Consider the following 14,974-nt stretch of genomic DNA (forward strand, 5'->3'; position numbering starts at 1 on the left):
CCGCCATATGATTTCAATTGACTCTAACAGAAAGCTGTGCAACTACACAGAATTTGTGACGCCCTGTATGATGGCTACTGAAAGCTACAAGTTCTGGGTCATATTAGTTGCGTGTGTAAACCCGGCTTAAAGAGTTGAATGTAACTCTTCGACCAAGGCTTCGACCGTAGGTTAGTGTCTATGGTCGAAGATGGAATGCTACTTTTAGTTGTTATCTGTGACTTTTAGTTGTGACGGAAATCACTGCCAAATACCTTAGTAAATAGAGTATAAATATACTCAAAACTGATGTCTTGTAATTTAGAAAACTGTGACTTCTCAATTATTTATACTATATGACAGCTACGTGATTCCTTATTCACTTGTATTACAAGCAGATAGGAAGTTGGGGCACAGTTTTTACTTTCGGTAATCTTAGAGCGTTGAGTGGGAAGTCGTTACACCATACTATCAGTATCACTGTTAAAACGTGGAAGCAGTGACTGGTGTACGGTTCCGAGTTTGTTGTGCGTTTTTCGCTGCATTCGTACACTCGTGGTTTGCGAAAATATGGTATGGGGTAGGAAATAGAAGTATAGAAAGTTTACATTCAATTTTGTTTTTCCGAGTGCATCTCAACAATGATTAGAAGAAAGAGGTCGTATTTATGGGAATATTTTTCTATAACAGACCCCAGTAACAGAATTGCACAGTGCGATATATGTGATCGCAGATTACGTTTCCAATCGACTGCGACTAACTTGAGAAAACATTTGGAGCGAAAGCATCCAACAATTTTATCAGTGCACAGCGTCAGTGCGGCAGCTGTGTCATCTGCGTCAGGTGGTGTTGGTGACGATGTTGATGAACAGAATAATCAACAGGCTATGTACGCTGCTACAGATATTGTTGATTACGAATCACATGAGCCTGTGGCATATACCGTGGAGATTCAAAATGCAAAGGTAATCCGAAAATCTGGAAAACAAGTTTAAATGACTTCAGCTATCAGAAATAAATCGCCCAAACACAGGGAAAATATCTAAGAAGGTTTCTTTTAAAGCCATTCACAACAGATTACCAGCCCTTCCCACTGGTCGAAAATGGTTGCATCGCTTTGGTCAAGGCAAATATAGAGATGTTCCAGATTCCTACCCATCAACTTTTAAATTTTCACTTTATTTTCAAATTTTGTTGTGCTGTCAGATATTTTATGTCTTGGTCAGTGGTCAAAAATTTTAGTTACAGCATTGTGCACACCTTTTTAACTGAAGGCAACCTTAATGTGGAATAATGATTGTCATTTTTCTACTGATTTGATTATTCTTACAGTGTATAGAACCTGAGCTAGCTTACAGATGCAGAAGTAGTTACATTCTACCACAACTTTCCTACAACACTTGTCTATTTAAAATTCAGAATGAGACCATTCACAAACAAAAATCCAATGGCACATCCATGAACATTGCTTACCATATCCTCTGTTGCTGTATGTTTACTTGTATTAATTACAATATTAGTGTCAGCCACCCAAATAACGAATTCTGTTTCTTGTATATGGAGTGTGAGGTTGTTTACATATATGAGGAATGATGGCAGCCCTAACATTGAGCATTGGGGAACCCCATATGTGATATCTCCGCAGTCAAAAGTCTCTCTCCTGATTACATTGATTGAATTGAGAAGTAAAACTTTCTGCATTTGTTTGGATATGACAGTATCCTGGTTGGCTATACAATCCGTTCCATAAAGCCTCACTTTATCTAGAATATTGTAATTCAGCCGGTGCTATTTTGTTATTTGATGTTGGTAAAATTTTGTGAGTGAATGTGAAAATCGAATTCTCAATAGAGCAGTTCTTCTATAATCCAAACTGTGTTTTATTGAGGATATTATTTTTGCTTGGGTGGTTTACTGTTACAGAATACATCATTTCTCAAAAATTTTGGAAAATGGTGTCAGTAGCCAAACAGTCTGTTGATACTGGCATTTCTATTGTGTGTCTTATAGAGGTTTTAACAACATTGGTGTTTTCCAGTCTGTCTGTAATAATGTCTTGGATTAGTGATGCATTACATATTTCAGATAAGACAGGACTTATATTATAGGAACAAAGTTTTAGTACTCTTTAGGAAACACCATTGAATCCAAATGAGCTTTTCTGTTTGAGAGAATTCATAATTTTATTAGTTTTAGACGGAGAAGTCTGTGATGCATTCATATGAATGAATTTTAGGAGAGTTGCTTTTTCATTGCACTGCTGTGATTTTTATCTTGAGCTGTGTGTCCCTATATTTTCTACTATATTTAATGAATGAGTATTGAATATATTAGCTACCTGTGACATTTCATTTACAGCCCTTCCATCAACTCAGTAGTGATAGTATCCTGTTTTTTGGCCAGTGGTCCTGTCTGTAGTTTCACTACATTCCGTATAGCCCAAAGTCAGTCGTCAGAATTACAGACTTCTGACATTTGAATACCTCAAGTCATCCATGATTTTTTGTGGATGACTCTTTTTTTTATGTGTTTAATTCCTTTCTGATTAGCTTATCTGAAAATGTAATTACAAATAGCATGAATTTATCATGTAGTAGAGTAAATTTCATGTCGGCATTTAGTTCATTATAAATTTCATCCCAAGCCATCTCTTGTAAACTAGGCTTAAAAACATTTATTCTGGATTAATGAATTATACTGATTTCGATTGAGCAGTGCATATACTGTAAGACACTATCTCTTTTATCCTAACTAATTGTCCATTATGATCAGAGAGTGCGTTTGTTATTGGATATACAGTTATTTTCTTGCTTTGAGCTTCATAAAAAACCTTAACAGTTCAAAATTTTCCATTGAGTATATGTATATAGTCACAATTAAAAGGAAACTGTTTTTCAGTATTGATTCACAAGCACCTACTCAGGGTGGTGATTCTTCTGGAAAACTTGGAATTCTCAGGTAATTAAATTTTACCAGAAAAGTCAGGGCAATCTCAGGAATGTCATACATTCTCAGCAAATTTAATAGGTCGAGATATAAAACACACAGCATAAATTAAATGCTTTGAGAATAGGATACTTAGCCAATGAGAACGGGACAGTTGATTGGCCTCGGCCTTCATTTACCCATTGACTAACTAACATTTTTTGCATAGTCAACCATTTATTTGCTATTTACATTTATGAAAATCAGCATATTTTGTCTTATACGTTTTTCTCAAATTTATAATCCTTTTTTGGTATGAATTCCTTAAAAAATTTTCCTTACTGTTTATTGAAGAGTGAAGCTAATACTCTTTTAGAAATTTTTGTTTACATGAAATCTACCTGAAAAATTACAGCATGTACAAAACCACTAAATACTGCTCACATTCGTATCATGAATCACTTTTCTTCTTCCTTGCTTTGCACACTACTGGTACATGATTTCTGGAGCATACTTTTGTGATGGGCTGTGGGGAGGGGGGGGGGGTTGAGAAGAAACCTGTGAAAAACTAAAAGCAGTGCTTATAACTCACAAAATATCAAAGAAATAGTGTTACACGCCACTGAATAGATAGATGTCTCGGCTTTCCAATGGTATATAACATGTCATGCCATCTATTAATAGAGAAGAAGAGACACTAAGAAGTAGTTATTGCCGAGTCTGTCTTACAGCAGCAGACAATGTAATTACGGACTTGAAACCTGCGACTAACTGTGAGCCGACTGTATAAGTCAATGTGTTGAGGAACCAGCCCTTGATTTGCCTAAGTGATTTTGGAAAACATAAATCAGGATGGCCGAAGAGAGAAACTACATCCTCCCAAATATGAGGTCAGTGTCTTCACAGATGCACTGTCTCATTCAGTTATTCCCTATTGTATTAAGCTCCTTGATTTACAAACAGTTTGTTTCGGGTAACTGCCTATAGGAAACAGTTTCGTTTGTCATTGCCGCACACAGTACAGACACCCACTGATGACTCTAGGGTGTTTCCATTAATTTGTAATGATACTTTATTCAGATATGCTCCTCAGTCCACCTGAAAGACTCAGTCAGCAGATATGCTATCATGCATTTTGCATCGTGACAATTTTTCCATGTGAAAGCGGCAAACCACTATCTCGTATTGCAATTTGACTATGTTGTAGTAACAGGTGTATTTTAGTTACAGTATTTTTCATTTCTATTGTCAATTTATTATACAGTTTTATCTCGTGATATGAACTGCTGTTTTGAGGTTTTTGTGTGTGGATAAATTTAAGTTCAAACTGGCTCTTGTTCCATGATTATGTGTAGAACTATTAGTGAAGTATTTAGTAATGTTTTCCCTGATATGCACCACAGATTAGTAGAGTACTCACTTGGTGAAGGAAGGATGCTCATTTTTTTTAAAATAGCTATTTACAATGAGCCTGACAGCTACTTCCAGTTATTATTCTTGAGGCCCTTTTGTGCAGTTTAAAAACTGTATCCATGTTTTGTGCATTCAATCTCCAGAAAAGAATCGCTTAGCTAAGAACTAAGAGTACGTAGGCATAGTATGTCACCACTAAACATTGGGTGTTACAAACGGATGCTAACAACCTAAGAGCATAGCATGATGATAGCGACATTCTTTTTGCCAGTATTGTTGGATGTTCATTAAGTGGTAGCTGACTGTTAATGATCCTCTGCAAAAAGTCTTGTGTTTCTTGCACACTCTATAGATCTATCATCTGTGCTTAATTTTACAAAGTTGTTTCTCATCTTTATGGTGAAGGATTGTATTTGAATACTGGATATGTCTCTCATGGTTTCTTCTTGTGTTATGTGAGTAATACCCTGGTTTTAACTACAGGTTGCTTATTATCATGTAAAATTTCCCTAATGAAAATTGTTACTTGTGAAGTATACAAACAAGGCAGTGGAAGGACTTGGAAGTTAAGGTCTGCTTCTAGGAGCTGCACTTTCCACGCCTCTTATAATTATCTTTTGCTCTGTACAACTACTTCTGCTAGTGCTAGAGATTCCCCATCTGGGTTAATCTTCTGGAAGATTGGCCAGATCACAGTATAATTCTGCTGTAGCAAAGTACACATTTTTTATTGATCATCGATGGGTAACATCAAAGAATTTTTATGCGGTAACAGACAGTATTTCATGTATTGCTTGTTTGTTGGCTGGCTGCTGTGGCTGAGTGGTTCTAGGTGCTTCAGTATGGAACCGCGCTGCTGCTACGGTCGCAGGTTCGAATCCTACCTCGGGCATGGATGTGTGTGATGTCCTTAGGTTATTTGGTTTAAGTAGTTCTAAGTCTTGGGAATTGATGACATCAGATGTTAAGTCCCAAAGTGCTTGGAGCCATGTGAAGCTTGTTTGTTATGTATGTTGAACCCATCTCAGTTCCTGTAGGATGCATGCTCAAAGAAACTCTGTAGCATTTGTATTTTCCAGGTTTCTGACAAATGGCTCTATAGATAGGGTTAAAGGGTACTTATTCCTCACTTGTGTAGATTCATAGCAACTGTTTTTTTCTAGATATTTATTACAAGTTTTTGTAGACAGTTTAATGCATTTTGATATGGGCTGGTTGGTTATGTCACTTATGAAGAGAGAAAACAAAATTTTGGATCCTTGTGCTACACCATACTTAACATTATATATATAAGATTTCAACCACTCCTGGGCTGGTCCCCAAGCGCATATACACTCCAGTTTTGTAAGCACTATGTTATGGCCTCAGATGCCTTTCTAGAGTCTAGAAAACTGCAGAAATATGCTTTTTTAATGTCAGTCATGTTTAAAGCTTCATTCAGGAAATTAAAGATGACAGACTTGATAGTTGGATTTACAAAAACCATGTTGTGAATCCGAGAAATATTTATTTTTCTATAAAGTTTATTAATAATTTATAGTTAATTTTTCTCCATTATTTTGGAAAAATCAGACTTGGATGATATGGGCCTGTTGTTAGATACATCTTTTTTCATCCCATTCTTGTAGAGGTTCTTTACTTTGGCTGTTATGTTTTTGAGAATGCACCCTCTGACAGTGAACAGTTGCAGATGTTGACTAGAGGCTTGCCTATGTAGTAAGCAGATAGTAATTTTTATTCTCATCACAATGGAACCTACTGGTGTTTAGTAAGCAGTTCTTTGAACTTGGTTGACTTTCTGTGCTACATGGTTCCCAGTGCCTGTGTCCAAATCATTTGCACATTAATGAATATCTGGTGAAATATTGGCACTGATGTTTCTGTGATAGCTTGTGAGTTTAACTTTGATTGGAGGCTCATTAAATCTTGTTTTTGTTTTGACTGTATTTGTAAGGAATTCACTCCCAACTTTCTACAGATATGTTACATGATAAATTTTCTGTAGTTATTTCAGTATTGATATATTTGACATTATAATTAAATTTTCTCTTATTTCACAGGATACCACAAATGAAGCTGGTGCAACTATGTTTGTAGTCACAGGTAATAGTACGATGCCTTCAGTGTCTCATTCACCTGATGCATTATCTTCAATGGGTACCAAGAGAGAGTGGCAAGAAACAAAGAATGCGGAGCCTCCAATGGCACAACGCAATGTGTCTGTAGTAGCAGATAATGGTACAATGCCTTCAGCTTCTCCTTCAACTACCTCACTATCTTCAGTAAGTACCAAGAAAGATTGGCAAGAAACAAGGAATGATGAGCCTCCAGTGGCACCACGCAATGTGTTTGTAGTCACAGATAATGGTAGGATGTCTTCAGTATCTCCTTCATCTGCCGCATTATCTTCAATACGTACTAAGAGAGAATGGCGAGAAAGAAAGAATGACGAGCCTCCAGTGGCACCGTGCAAGCAACTTCCATCATCATCGAAGGAAAATGATGAATTTGACCTCTTTGGGATGAGTATTGCTGCTAAAATGCGTAAAATGTCTAGAACAGACAATGTACAGTGCATCATTGCTGAGAAACTTATCTCAGAAGTATTATATCGTGGACAACTGCAGTTTCTTACTTTCGATACTGTTGTTAAAGTTTCTGAGAAACATTAAGTAATGTGGGTAGGCTGTAGTGTGACTGAATTGACATGTGTGTACACCACAGTGTAAACTTAGAAACAAGTTTGTACTGCTAAAACTATGTTATAAATAAAGATTTTGTAACAATGTATTTCATATTCTTACCTTTATATGGTCAGCATTAAACATTGAGTAAATTGCTTGACACGTCTTGCATAGAATCCATTTGAAAGATGGTGTCAAAATTCCATAAAAAAATATTTGAAGTGTTTGAAAGTTTTGATGTTGCATTTGGTTCTTTGTAAGTATTTGATTTTTTGGGCTCTGTATCTTATCTTCTCATAAAGAGGTTCTAAATTTTCTGGGTGTTGCATACAGCAATTTTGCTCCAAAAAGTAGGTAATTTGAGAAGACCCTTCTATTGCCTGGGTACAGTTCATTTCAAACAATGTGTAGAGATTATGCTACAGATGAGTGAGGGCTGTGAAAGGATTCTGGGGTGGGATTCTTATATCAGCATTGTGCTAAAATCAGTCTTCGGCACCATATGATGGAACCTGAAGGGAAAACGTTTCAGTAGGGGAAACTGTTGCCAGTTTAGCAATGTCACGAGGTGAGTCTGTCACGAATGGTAAATCATTTAAACCATTATCAATCACACTAAGCTTCTGTTCACATGATTGTGTGCCTAAGGGTAACGGGAAATTCCTTTGGCTTAATGTTGAGCCTAGCTTGCCCAGTAGGCAATTTGTGTGTGGTGCAAGCACTGGAAGTAAATGAAGTATTGGATCAGGTGGGTTGATTACTAAAGAGAAGTGTTGTATGTGTATGGGACGTAAATGGTACCTGTATTTGTGAATAATTTTAGCGTTGTGGGCTATTGGTTAACAAAGCAGTTGTTGGTCAGTGATGTGGTTATCCTGAACGAGGAAGAGCTCAGGCACAAGTGGTGTCGACCATGGACAAACTCCAAACACCATTGAAACTGAATTACAAGGAAAGGCAAAGCACCTAAAGGAAAGTAATGCAAAATGACTGGGAGAGTTACTTTTGGAGTGTAGGGATTTGTCCCCCCCCCCCCCCCCCAAAAAGAGCTGTTTCTAGCTATGCATATTACGCAGCACCAGATACCAATAGGAAAAAGGTGTTACCACAAACCATACATAGTTCAGAGATACCGGCAGCCAATTCTGGAAGAATTTGTCAGCAGGTGAAGGATGGGATTAATTGAAGAGAGTAATAGCCCATGTGGAGGGGTTCCAGGGATTGTCATACACAAAAAATCTGCAGGTGGAACACGGAGGTACGGGTTTTGTTGCGATTTCGACATCTGAATGCCAATACTGTAATGGGTGGCTTCCATTTGCCAAACATTACAAAAACCATAAACTACACTGAGGTGACAAAAGTAATTGGATAGCAATATGCACATATACAGATGGCAGTAGTATTAAGTACACAAGGTAGGAAAGGCCAGTGCATTGGCGGAACTGCCATTTGTACTCAGGTGATTCATGTGAAAATGTTTCCGATATGATTGTGGCCACACAACAGGAATTAAGACTTTGAACAGAGAATGCTAGTTGTAGCTAGAAATGGGATATTCCATTTTGGAAATCCTTGTTGTTGTCTTCAGTCCTGAGACTGGTTTGATGCAGCTCTCCATGCTACTCTATCCTGTGCAGGCTTCATCATCTCCCAGTACTTACTGCAACCTACATCCTTCTGAATCTGTTTAGTGTATTCATCTCTTGGTCTCCCTCTACGATTTTTACCCTCCACACTGCCCTCCAATGCTAAATTTGTGATCCCTTGATGCCTCAGAACATGTCCTACCAACCGGTCCCGTCTTCTTGTCAAGTTGTGCCACAAACTCCTCTTCTCCCCAATTCTATTCGATACCTCCTCATTAGTTATGTGATCTACCCATCTAATCTTCAGCATTCTTCTGTAGCACCACATTTCGAAAGCTTCAGTTCTCTTCTTGTCCAAAATATTTATCGTCCATGTTTCACTTCCATACATGGCTACACTCCATACAAATACTTTCAGAAACGACTTCCTGACACTTAAATCTATACTCGATGTTAACAAATTTCTCTTCTTCAGAAACGCTTTCCTTGCCATTGCCAGTCTACATTTTATATCCTCTCTACTTCGACCATCATCAGTTATTTTGCTCCCCAAATAGCAAAACTCCTTTACTACTTTAAGTGTCTCATTTCCTAATCTAATTCCCTCAGAGTCACCCGACTTAATTCGACTACATTCCATTATCCTCGTTTTGCTTTTGTTGATGTTCATCTTATATCCTCCTGTCAAGACACTGTCCATTCCATTCATCTGCTCTTCCAAGTCCTTTGCTGTCTCTGACAGAGTTACAATGTCATCGGCGAACATCAACGTTTTTATTTCTTCTCCATGGATTTTAATACCTACTCTAAATTTTTCTTTTGTTTCCTTTACTGCTTGCTCAATATACAGATTGAATAACATCGGGGACAGGCTACAACCCTGTCTCACTCCCTTACCAACCGCTGCTTCCCTTTCATGCCCCTCGACTCTTATAACTGCCATCTGCTTTCTGTACAAATTGTAAATAGCCTTTCACTCCCTGTATTTTACCCCTACCACCTTTAGAATTTGAAAGAGACTATTCCAGTCAACATTGTCAAAAGCTTTCTCTAAGTCTACAAATGCTAGAAATGTAGATTTGCCTTTCCTTAATCCATTTTCTAAGATAAGTCGTAGGGTCAGTAAGACATGCAACACTGCATGAAATAACCGCAGAAGTCGATGTGGTATGTGCAATAAGCTAATGGCACATCATCACCTCTATCAATCCTGGGCTCGTGACCATATTGGTTGGGCCCCATATAACTGGAAAACTGTGATCTGGTCAGACTACTAAATGGCTATGTTCAGCTACTTGGAGACCATTTGCAGCTATTCAAGGATTTCGTGTTCCCAGGATTTCATGTTCCCATGTCCCATGTTACAATGACCATGTCATTGAGCCACAGTTATTCACGATTGGTTTGAAGAACAGTCTAGACAGTTTGAGTGAATGATTTGGCCACCCAGATTGCCCATTATGAATCCCATCATTTATGGGACATAATTGAGAGGTCAATTTGTGCACAAAATCTTGCATCTACAACACTTTTGTGATTATGGATGGCAACAGAAGCAACATGGTTCAATACTTCTGCAGGGGACTTCCATTGACTTGTTGAGTTCTTGCCACATTGAGTTGATGCACTATGCCGGGCAAAGGTGGTCTGACATGACATTAAGAGGTATCCGATGGCTTTTGTCACTTCAGTGTATTTGGGCCTGTGCAAGTATTATGGACCTAAGGAGTGGCTGCCATAAACTAGAAGTTGCTCCAGAAGATCGACCAAAAACAAATTTTCTGCACTGTGGGGTTATTATCAGTTTAGGACACTGCCTTTCGGATTAAAGAATGCACCTGCGATGTTTCAGAGATCATTAAATGGAGTTCTCAGAGAACTGGAGCCATGACAGTGCTTGGTGCATTTTGACAATATAGTTGTCTCTGTGCCCCTAAGCAAAGTGTTCCTGAGATTTGAGGGCAGTAAATTTAACGTTGAGTATGGTAAAGTGAGCCTGCCTGGTTAGCCATGCAGTCTAACGCACTGCTTTCTAGGCGGGAAGGTGTGCCGGTCTCCGGCACAAGTCCTCCCGGCAGATTAGTGTCGAGGTTCGGTGTGCCAGCCAGTTTGTGGATGGTTTTTAAGGCGGTTTTCCATCTGCCTCGGCAAATGCGGGGGTTGGTTCCCCTTATTCTGCCTCAGTTACACTATGTCGGTGATTGCTGCGCAAACACTTTCTCCACCTACATATACACCATAATTACTCTACCACGCAAACATTTGGGTTACACTGGTCTGGTGTGAGAAGTTCCTGGGGGGTTCCACTGGGGGCCGAACCGTAAAGTAACCCTGGGTTCGGTGTGCAGTGGTGGACCATTGAGGGCTACTGCGGGATGAAGCCTCTCCGTCGTTTCTAGGACCTCAGTTTAATAGACGATATATATGCACAATGGTAAAGTGTAATTTTTTGTTGGAAGAGGTGGCATACTTCAGTCACATAACAAGTAAGTATGGGGTTAAGATAAACCCTGAGGTTGATTAAAGCTACAGGTGAATTTTCTGTGCCTGAGTCAGTGAACGAACAAGTCATTCATTGGAGTTGCAAATTACTACCTAAGATTCATAAAGTAATTTGCAGATGTTGCCATATCTTTGACACAACTACTGAAGGAAAGTTCAAAATTTGATTGGTCAGAGGACTGTCAACATGCCTACGAGAGGCTGAAAGAAGCTTTATTATCAAGTCCGACATTAGTGTTCCCAGATTTCAGTAAGGAATTTATTCTGTCATGTGATGCATCCAACCATGCACATGGCTGTGTGTTATCTCAAGAAATAGAGGGCATGGTGCACTCGTAGCCTATGCATCAAGGCAGGTGAACTCAGCAGAGAGGAATTACTCCATGATGGAAAAACAGATATTGAGCCTTTTCTACAGAATCACCCACGTGTTACCTCTACAGGAAAATTTTTTGAGTGATAACATACTGTTCAGTGTTGAAATAATTGCTGGGAGTGAAGGACCCATCTAGTAGGTTGACATGGGTGGTAAGACTGAGTGAGTTTGATTCTGAGATCGTACATAAGTCTGGAAGGAAACATGGGAATGCCTTAAGTAGGGAAGTAGCAGTGTTGCAAATTGGTGGTAATGAGCTTAAGGAATGGCAGACACTGCAGAAAACGGGTGACGAGTGTAGTAAACAATCACAGTTTTCTATGCACGATGTGTTGCTGTACAGAGAAAGCTGCAGAATAGAGTGCTAAAAGTAACATGTGAACATGCCCTAGGAAGTCATGGATTATGTAGGTCTCCCAACAGGAGAGTAGCGGAGAGGAATTGGTTGAAGAATAGGAAGGAGGACACGAACCAGTATGTGGGGAATTGCATACCATGTGCGCAGAGAGCAGATTTGTGTTGAATGAGAGTACCATTGCAGAAATTACCATTTGAATTTCTTGGGATTGAGGTTTTGGTCCTTTCAACAGAACACCTTTACTGAATAAGTATGAACTCACAATTATAGAGCATTTTTTGAGATATTTGGAAACGATCACAGTGTCAAACCAGCAGGCAGCAACCGTGGCACAAGTGCTAGTAAACAATTGGATACTGAAGTTCAGGGCACCTGAAGTGATGATAATGGTTCAGGGAAGCAACTTCATCAGATCTGTTCAAGGAATTATTTAAGCAGTTATGTGTCAAGAAACTGAGGACAAATCCACTACATCCTCAAGATAATGGAGAACCGAAAGGGTCCATAGAACTGTAGAAATAATGCTAGGACGCTATGTGGATGCATACCACACCAATTGAGATGTCTGTTTAAGGTATGTGGTCTCCGTGTACAACTCAAAACGACACACAAAAATCTGGATTGTTGTCATATGAGGCAGTAGTGCTGTTTCACGTGTTGAAAAGTAAGAAGGGGAAGACAGGAGAATCTGTTAATGAGTTTTCAAGGGTGATAAGAGAAATTTGTAACAGGGTGTGCAGTGCGAATACATGGGCACTGGAAAAGCAAGAGGAAGCAGTCAGCCAGAAGCAAGAACACTGCGATACAGGGTGTCAGTGAGTGGTGCTATTGTCTTCATACACTCTGCAGGGGAAGACAAAGGAATATTTTACGAAGTATCAACAACTATATCAAATTGTGGGAACTACAGCACCAGTGAACGGCAGTTGCTGGTGAGAATAACAATTGTTGGATGTTTGAAACCTTTTGGAGGTAGTCTGTATATTTTCCCAGGAACTGGAGGGGCAGACTGGAAAGGGAAACTGAAAAAGAAGGTGCAGAGCAGCAAACAAGAGATTCTAGGCAAAGCAATGGTTAGAAACTTGTGTGGGTTAAGACCTCGAAGATCAGAATAAGTGAATGTTTCTATCTATTAGATGTAGGTTTAGTATAAGCAAAGAGAGCGGCAGTGGATTTTAGGGGGAGAAAAGGGTAATACGAGGTGAGATTGGAAAGTTTTAAGAATGGATACACTACAGCTTACTGGTATGGGGGGCAGGTACACAGGGGGTGGCGAGTGAGTCGTTTCCTTATCCTTGGATGCCCTCTGACCGGAAACTGTGTTTCCTTTATTCAGTTCATTGAGGCAGCTGGTTGAATGCGGGTCTGTTAGGGCTTGTTGCAGGATTCTGTCTGCGTGAAAATGGACATAAAAACGGAGCAACGAGTTTGTGTGAAATTTTGTTTTAAAACTGGGAAATCATCTTCTGAGACTTACAAACTATTAAAAACAGCTTTTGGAGATAATTGTATAAGCCAGTCAAATGTTTTTGTCCGGTTCAACAGATTTAAAAATGGCCGCAAATCATTTGAAGATGAGCCATGGTCCAGCTGTCCTTCCACCTCAAAAATGAATGAAAATGTTGTGAAAGTTCACAACTTAGTGTGCTCTGATTGTAGACTTACAATTAGGAAGATGGCTGATGACCTTGATTTAAGTTTCTGTCCAGTTTAGTTAATTTTAAGTGAAGATCTGAACATGCTTCTAGTGTCCGCAGAATTCATTCAAAAAGTGTTGTCAAGTGACCAGAGACAATACCGACTTGAAGTGTGCCAAGAACTGACTAATCGGGCTGACAATGACCCAGATTTGTTAAATAGGGTAATTACAAGTGACGAATTGTTGGTATATGGATATGATCCTGAAACCAAAGTGCAGTCTTTGCAGTGGAAGACTCCGGGTTCACCTCGACCAAAAGAAGCACACAAAGTTGCTCGAAGGTGAAGACAATGTTGGTGATTTCCCCCTCCCCCTCCCCCCTACCAGTATTGTGCATCATGAATTTACCCCTGGAGGACAGGCAATTAATCAGGAATACTACAAATGTGTCCTTGAGCATTTGTGCGAAAAGGTGTGGAAGAAAAGGCCTGTACTGTGGAAAGACAGGAGTTGGGTGCTACACCATGACAATGCTCCGGCTCATTGTGCCTTTCCATTGTTGAATGTTTGGCCAAATCCAAAATTCCTGTGCTACTACAACTGCCATATTCCCCTGATTTGGATCCTGTGGACTTCTACCTGTTTCCTAGACTGAAATTTTCACTGAAAGGGAAGCGATTTGACTTGATTGAAGACATCCAGGCAAATACAGAGAGTGTCCTTAACACACTTCAGAAAAAAATTAAAATTTCCAGGAATGTTTCCAAAAGTGAAAACACCATTGTAGTCGGTGTGTTCAGTCAGAAGGGGTCTATTTTGAAGGAGATGCATCACAGTAGCATGTAAGTACCACCATTGTACAATTACAAGCCCATTCTTAAAACTTTCCAATCACCCCTCTTAGGTATCCCTTTCCTCAGGTGAGGTATGCCAGAAGAAAAGTTGATGCGGGTAGCAACCAGACTTCTGGTCATCATTGTTGTGGAAGCATTGCAGAACCGGTGTCTGGAAGGAGTGGTGCTGTTTGCAAAGCAAGAAAATGTGGTGATCACCCGTCATTTCTGGTTGATACAGGTGGTATTTAATGCACGAGGCATACAGAATGAGGCGAGATGGCTAGAAGCAGCCTCTAATAATTTTTAACAGGGAGCAGAGAACCACAGAATGCTTAAACGAGTTGCCAAATTATGTAGGAGAATAAATGGGACTTGCGAAAAGTTGAGGTATGAGAATGCAGGTTCTGAGGATTATGCCACATACAAGGAGAGCCTGGATCAACGCTGTGAGCCAACATATGAAAATTGTGTTTGGGATATATAATGAGGAGGACATTAGAAGAATGAATGACACAGTAGAAATAATAAAACAATGGGTGAAGGGAAACAATGTAGCAAGTGATTGCCACACCATGTAAATTGAGAGTTTGGATAAAGTTGTGTTGAACAATACATGGTTATTGCGCCAGCCGACTGATGTATTGGGACATCTCCTCCAGCATTACTTTTCCTC

At 39.4% G+C, this 14,974-nt stretch overlaps 1 protein-coding gene across 1 annotated transcript; it reads left to right on the forward strand.

Annotated features, from left to right (window-relative positions):
* Positions 1 to 224: 224 nt before the first annotated feature.
* Positions 225 to 7,107, forward strand: LOC126416649 (uncharacterized). Its single transcript, XM_050084443.1, has 2 exons — positions 225 to 944; positions 6,378 to 7,107. The coding sequence occupies exons 1-2, from the start codon at positions 621 to 623 to the stop codon at positions 6,987 to 6,989; spliced, it is 936 nt and encodes a 311-aa protein (XP_049940400.1). The 5' UTR covers positions 225 to 620; the 3' UTR covers positions 6,990 to 7,107.
* Positions 7,108 to 14,974: the final 7,867 nt, after the last annotated feature.

The sequence above is a fragment of the Schistocerca serialis genome, chromosome 8, assembly GCF_023864345.2.
Source record: "Schistocerca serialis cubense isolate TAMUIC-IGC-003099 chromosome 8, iqSchSeri2.2, whole genome shotgun sequence".
Lineage (NCBI taxonomy): Eukaryota > Metazoa > Arthropoda > Insecta > Orthoptera > Acrididae > Schistocerca > Schistocerca serialis.

Coding starts and splice junctions, on each gene's coding strand:
- LOC126416649 (XM_050084443.1), top strand. CDS start 621: ATGATTAGAAGAAAGAGGTCGTATTTATGGGAATATTTTTCTATAACA. Junction 945..6,377: donor TGGAGATTCAAAATGCAAAG/GTAATCCGAAAA, acceptor CTTATTTCACAG/GATACCACAAATGAAGCTGG.